This window comes from Oncorhynchus masou, chromosome 2 (assembly GCF_036934945.1).
Source record: "Oncorhynchus masou masou isolate Uvic2021 chromosome 2, UVic_Omas_1.1, whole genome shotgun sequence".
Lineage (NCBI taxonomy): Eukaryota > Metazoa > Chordata > Actinopteri > Salmoniformes > Salmonidae > Oncorhynchus > Oncorhynchus masou.
This window is the reverse complement of record NC_088213.1, coordinates 34,518,644-34,525,189: the sequence shown is the minus strand read 5'-3', so window position 1 is coordinate 34,525,189 and position 6,546 is coordinate 34,518,644. Positions and strand designations below refer to the sequence as shown.

The window sequence follows — 6,546 nt, the reverse complement described above, 5'->3', positions numbered from 1 at the left end:
CCAGTAGGGCTCTTGGCAGAGGTGCTGAAAGCTGAATTAGTGGTGAGTGTTGGTGGAGATGTCGTCATGCAGATGCCTGCACTGAACGGGTGACATCAACATCACTAATGAAAGTGGCTCATCAATGACCAGGGGAGGGCTACTGTATAAAAAGGAGGGAGAGTTACTCTAAGCACTTATAAAAGACTGATCAACCAGCTCGACTGGCCCCTCCAAACATTATAGAAAAACATATCTAAACTTTGTGGAATTAACTCAGGCAGAAACTGGTAAGTAAAAGTTTGCAATAAATGTTGTAATCTGATATTGATAATCTAAGATACATTTAATAACTGTCTTAACTTATATTAAATGTGAAGCATTGTCTTACCACAGAGTTAAAGAGATAGACATGTTACTGACCTTTATTGAAAACAGATTTACTTGTAATAATGAGTTAAATAAGTTCATAGAAGATTGCTGAGACATGTTCTTAATTTTTCAGGCAATCAATATGCTTTCCATCAGATCTTTGGACAAAATTGTTTTGATAATTGTCCTCTGCAGTTTACACACAGAGGCGAGACCAATGAGGTAAGTTGACCGACTTAACTGTCGAAATGCAATTTTGTGTGTTGCATTTCATACTGTGGTTTATTCCTCAATGGCATTTAATTTCTTTGTTGTGTCCTGTATTCTAAGTCACCTCAATTAAAACGGGTTGCAATGGTTATTCTCTGACCAACAGAAAGAGGTCCATCAGTGAGGTCCAGCTCATGCACAACGTGGGAGTACACAAGCAGGTGGGGGAGAGACAAGACTGGCTTCAGCTGAAGTTAAAGGATATAATTGCAGCCTCACACGCCAAAGCACAACAACATGGACAATCAGGGAAGATCCGGAGTCTGCTTCCTGATGATCTCACAGGACTGAGCTTGTATACAAGTTAAGCCTGAGTACTCAGGGTTTGTCTTCTTTTCAGTCTTACACAAGTAATACCTCGTAAAAAAACAGTTGAAATTTCACACAAACTTGTGAAATTCATTTTAGTTTTAGATATTTTCTAAATTATTAGTCTAATTATGTTTTTATTAATGTATTTACTATTTATTTATTTATATTTTATATTTATTTTCTGGTTTTTCTGCATTTGAATTAACAAGACATTTTGTTAATGACCACTACCTGGACTAAAGCACACAGAACAGTATATATTCTTTTACACCACTTTACCACCTTCACCTCCTACTACACCGGCCCTGACACGCGTTGGATGTGGCAGGGCTTGAAAACTATTACGGTCAACAAAGGGAAACCTAGACTTGAGCTGCCCAGTGACGCAAGCCTACTAGATGAGCTAAATGCCTATTATGCTTGCTTCGAGGCAAGCAACACTGAAGCACGCACGAGAGCACCAGCTGTTCTGGATGACTGTGTGATAATGTTCTCAGTAGCCGATGTGAGCAAGACTTTTAAACAGGTCAACATTCACAAAGCCGCGGGGCCAGATGGATTACCAGGACATGAACTCAAAGCATGCATGGACCAACTGTCAAGTGTCTTCCCTGACATTTTTAACCTCTCCCTAACTGAGTCTGTAATACCTACATGTTTCAAGCAGAGCACCATAGTCCCTAAGCCCAAGGAAGAGAAGGTAACCTGCCTAAATGATTACTGCCCCATAGCGCTCACATGGGTAGCCATGAAGTGCTTTGAAAGGCTGGTCATGACTCACATCAACAGCATCCTCCCGGATACCCTAGACCCACTCCAATTCGCATACCACCCCAACAGATCCACAGATGGGGTAATCTCAATCGCACTCCACACTGCCCTTGCCCACCTGGACAAAAGGAACACCTATGCAATAATGCTGTTCATTGAAGACAGCTCAGCGTTCAACACCATAGTGCCCACAAAGCTCATCACTAAGCTAAGGATCCTAGGACTAAACACCTCCCTCTGCAATTGGACCCTGGACTTCCTGACGGGCCGCCCCAGGTGGTAAGGGTAGGCGTCTGCCATGCTGATCCTCAACACTGGGGACTCTCAGGGGTGTGTACTTAGTCCCCTCCTGTACTCCCTGTTCACACATGACTGCGTAGCTAAACACGACTCCAACACCATCATTAAGTTTGCTGATGACACAACAGTGGTAGGCCTGATCACCGACAACGATGAAACAGCCTATAGGGAGGAGGTCAGAGAACTGGCAGTGTGGTACTATGACAACAACCTCTTCCTCAATGTGAGCAAGACAAAGGAGCTGATTGTGGACTACAGGAAAAGGTGGGCCGAACAAGCCCCCATTACCATCGACAGGGCTGTAGTGGAGCGGGTTGAGAGTTTCATGTTTCTTGGTGTCCACATCACCAACGAACTATCATGGTCCAAACACAACAAGAGAGTCGTGAAGAGGGCACAACAAAATATTTTCCCCCTTAGGAGACTGAAAAGATTTGGCATTGGTCCCCAGATCCTCAAAACGTTCTACAGCTGCACCATCAAGAGTATCCTGAGTGGTTGCATCACCACCTGGTATGACAACTGCTCGGCATCTGACTGTAAGGCGCTACGGAGGGTAGTGCATATGGCCCAGTGCATCACTGGGGCCAAGCTTCCTGCCATCCAAATATTAGGTGGTGTTAGAGGAAAGCACATAAAATTGTCACAGACTCCAGTCACCCACTCATAGACTATTTTCTCTGCTACCGCACGGCAAGCGGTATCGCAGCACCAATTCTAGGACCAAAAGGCTCCTTAACAGCTTCTACCCCCAAGCCATAAGACTGCTGGACAACTAATTAAATGGCCATCGGACTATTACATTGATCCCACCCATTTGTTTTGTACACTGCTGCTACTCGCTGTTTATTATCTATGCATAGTCACTTCACCCCTACCTACATGTACAAATGACCTCTAACTTGTACCCCCGCACACTGCCTCGGTACCGGTACCCCCTGTATATAGCCTCATTATTGTTATGTTATTGTGTTACTTTTTATTATTTTTTACTTTAGTTTATTTGGTACATATTTTCTTCACTCTTCTTGCACTGTTGGTTAAGGGCTTGTAAGTAAGCATTTCACGGTAGAGTCTATACTTGTTGTGTTCGGCACATGTGACAAAGTTTGATTTGATTTGTATGTGTCAAATTACCGTTAGCAGTATCAAAAAAAGGTTTGTTATTGTCTTTGATATGTCCATCTCCTTGACATTGCTTTATTTCAGTGTAAAGCACTGTTTACTTTAAATAATGTTCACAATGAGGACCAACTTGGTTACTGTTTATACCGTTATAATCATAATGACATCACTGTTTACTACTCTCACAGAGGCTTTGTAATTTCAAAATAAGAATTCATGAAAAGCACAAAATGTAAAAAAAGAGTGATTTCAATGTGAATATCATGTGAGATTATTTTTATATGCATTAATAAATTGAATATTTGCAAAAAAAATGGCAGGTCTACATTTGTGGGGTGGAGTTACGGGGGACTCAGTGACCCCCTGAACGAGACATGAGTCCCCCTAAATGCAACAAAGTCAAACTTTGGGGGGGCTCCAAATAATGCTAATTGAATCATTTTACTAGTTTTATATGCAATTTGTACTGCTATAGTGATAACTATTAAAATAAAAGCTTATTCCAAATTAAATGTACATCCCCAGCTCTGTGTCATGGTTGAAACAAATTTCTTCCATGTATCTACTTGTCATCCTGGGACAGTCCCGTGTCTCAGACCCTTTTCAGGTATCCCAACTTGTCTTTCTACAAAAAATGACACATCAATTCATTATGGCTACAATGGCATTCACCGAATGTGTTCATTTCAAATTAAAAAGTTATAAAAAACATATGTCTTTACTATTAAGCCCGTGCACATGAAGCACCTGTACACAAAGGAGGACCGAATGTTAAGGTATAATTTGCACTCTGAGTGGAAGTAAGACAAGGAGTTGAAACACTGAAGGAAGAAGAAGAATCTCTCCATTATCATGTAAATTAGGCTTTGTGAGATACCCTGTAAGAACCTATGTGCACAAACCCCTTCAGTGTCATGAACGCAAAAGATTTGGTCATGTATCCAGTGTATGCCGAAGGGAAGAATATAGTATGCCAGCTGAGGTTATATGCTCAAATCCAATCAAATGTGTGTAGAATAACAGTGAAATGCTTACTTATGGACCCTTCCCAACATTGCATAAAGCAAAATAGAAAGATAATAACATCTGGAATAAATACAGCTCTTCAAGGTGCAACGGGTTCTACTGGAGGTGATGGGGCGAGGCCTGTCTCTGGGGAAGGAGCTGTGCGACTACAATACCTGCACCCCTAAGAGAACCTGTGCATGTGACTGTGGCCATGACTGAGAAGTCTGCCTTGGTGGCGAGGCCTGGTGTTATCACTGCGACAAGCACGGGCACGTACTGGAAACCTGCGTGTTCCACCAGCCATAGAGGTCCGAGGCGTCGGCTGATTCGCCACCTGTTGTAGAGGCCCCACAGTCAAGCACTGTTACAGACGAGGAACTGTCCACTCTGTTCTGTGGTGTGCTCCTGGAGGAGAGGATGAGCTTTCTCTGTCTGCTGGTGAGGTCCATGATCTACCTGTCCCTGATCTTCTGCTTCCTGCTGGAGGTGAGTTCGAGCTGCAGGCTGGGGTGCCTGAGACTCCAGTGGAGCTGCCGGTTTCTGATGCTTTTGACGAGCTGGTGGCTAGCCAGCTGCCCATGGCCAATACTGCTGAGCTGATGGATGGCGGTGGGGCGGAGTCTCTGCCGGTTGCTGGTAAGAGTGAAGAGCCCCTCACACGCTATCTGCTGAGACTGATAATACTGAGTTATACCCTAGGCCTGAAGCTGGGGAGGGGTCTGACCCTGCCCTTGGTTCTGCTGGGTTAGTGGCAGTCAAAACTGAACATTGTTTTCCTGATTCACCTGACTCCCCTTCTCTGCAAAAGGTGACTGTGCCAAGAAGGGTGGACACACCCTCAGCAACCAAGCAGGTCAGTGAAGACCTGGGAGTGAAGCTGTTGTTCAAGATGAACAATCATACAGAGTGCATGTTCTCATTGTTTCAGGGGATGTTGCTCATTCATGTTTACCTGTGTAGGCCTACTGCAATGCAATGTCAGGACCCTGGTGATATGCCAGCCAGCTCCTATTATGGTTCCTGTTCCTGTACATTCAGCGTGGTTATGTAAACCCCTTGTTCTTGTGTTTAAATGCTTTTGACAGCCTTCATTTCAAGGAAAGTGGTAAACCTATAACTGTTTAGTGCTTTTTCTCCACACTTCGTGCGTCAAGGAGAATAGGGAGTAAACGTGACGATTGTCATTATGTTATACGTCACATAATCTTAAGCCTGATTATGTATGTCCAGACATGGATTAATCCCCATTTATTAGGAGAATCACATTTATTGACTGTTAGTGATGTGGGGATATTTATCATGTGAATATATTACCTGAATGTGTTTAACCATGACACATTACCTTTTTCTTTCTCTCAAACACGGCCAATGTTTCTCGGCAACTGAAGGATCATAATAAATTGAATATGAAAAAGGTGGACTTTGTATCATTTATTGAAATGTTCATAAACTGCACACCACAAATGGAAGGAATCTGAGAAAAATGTCATCGTGAGTGCAGCTGAACACTTTTTGGGACTCAGTGATTTTACAGCAGAGGCTTGCAGGGAATCCTGTCGAAGAATGTTCCACCATCACAGGCCCCCGATCCTGTAGCGATGTGACTTGAATTAGATTGTGACTGGAGAAGTGGGATGGGGTTTTAATGTGTCTATTTGTTGTATTATGTCCGGGGTTTATTCTTCAATGTGTTTTCATTCTATTGTTCACTACCCTGTACAGTAGGGGGCGGCAATACTCTTTATAGGATGTAGTCCGTCTCAAACCTCAGATAAGCAGTGTGTTGGAGGGAGATTCCTCGATTTGAGAAGTGTGCAGGAGGACATGAGACAAAGGAATGTGTAGTATCAGTGGAAAAACGTGTGTGTGTAAATCCAATCAAATCAAATCAAATTTTATTTGTCACATACACATGGTTAGCAGATGTTAATGCGAGTGTAGCGAAATGCTTGTGCTTCTAGTTCCGACAATGCAGTAATAACCAACAAGTAATCTAACTAACAATTCCAAAACTACTGTCTTATACACACAAGTGTAAGGGGATAAAGAATATGTACATAAAGATATATGAATGAGTGATGGTACAGAGCAGCATAGGCAAGATACAGTAGATGGAATCGAGTACAGTATATACATATGAGATGAGTATGTAAACAAAGTGGCATAGTTAAAGTGGCTAGTGATACATGTATTACATAAAGATGCAGTAGATGATATAGAGTACAGTATATACGTATACATATGAGATGAATAATGTAGGGTATGTAAACATTATATTAGGTAGCATTGTTTAAAGTGGCTAGTGATATATTTTTACATCATTTCCCATCAATTCCTGTTATTAAAGTGGCTGGAGTTGAGTCAGTGTGTTGGCAGCAGTCACTCAATGTTAGTGGTTGCTGTTTAACA

At 42.4% G+C, this 6,546-nt stretch overlaps 1 protein-coding gene across 1 annotated transcript; it reads left to right on the top strand.

The window, feature by feature from the left end:
• Positions 1–493: 493 nt before the first annotated feature.
• LOC135504000 (parathyroid hormone-like) lies at positions 494–929 on the top strand. Its single transcript, XM_064922241.1, has 2 exons — positions 494–573; positions 728–929. Exons 1-2 carry the CDS (start codon positions 494–496, stop codon positions 927–929), a joined length of 282 nt encoding a protein of 93 aa, XP_064778313.1.
• Positions 930–6,546: the final 5,617 nt, after the last annotated feature.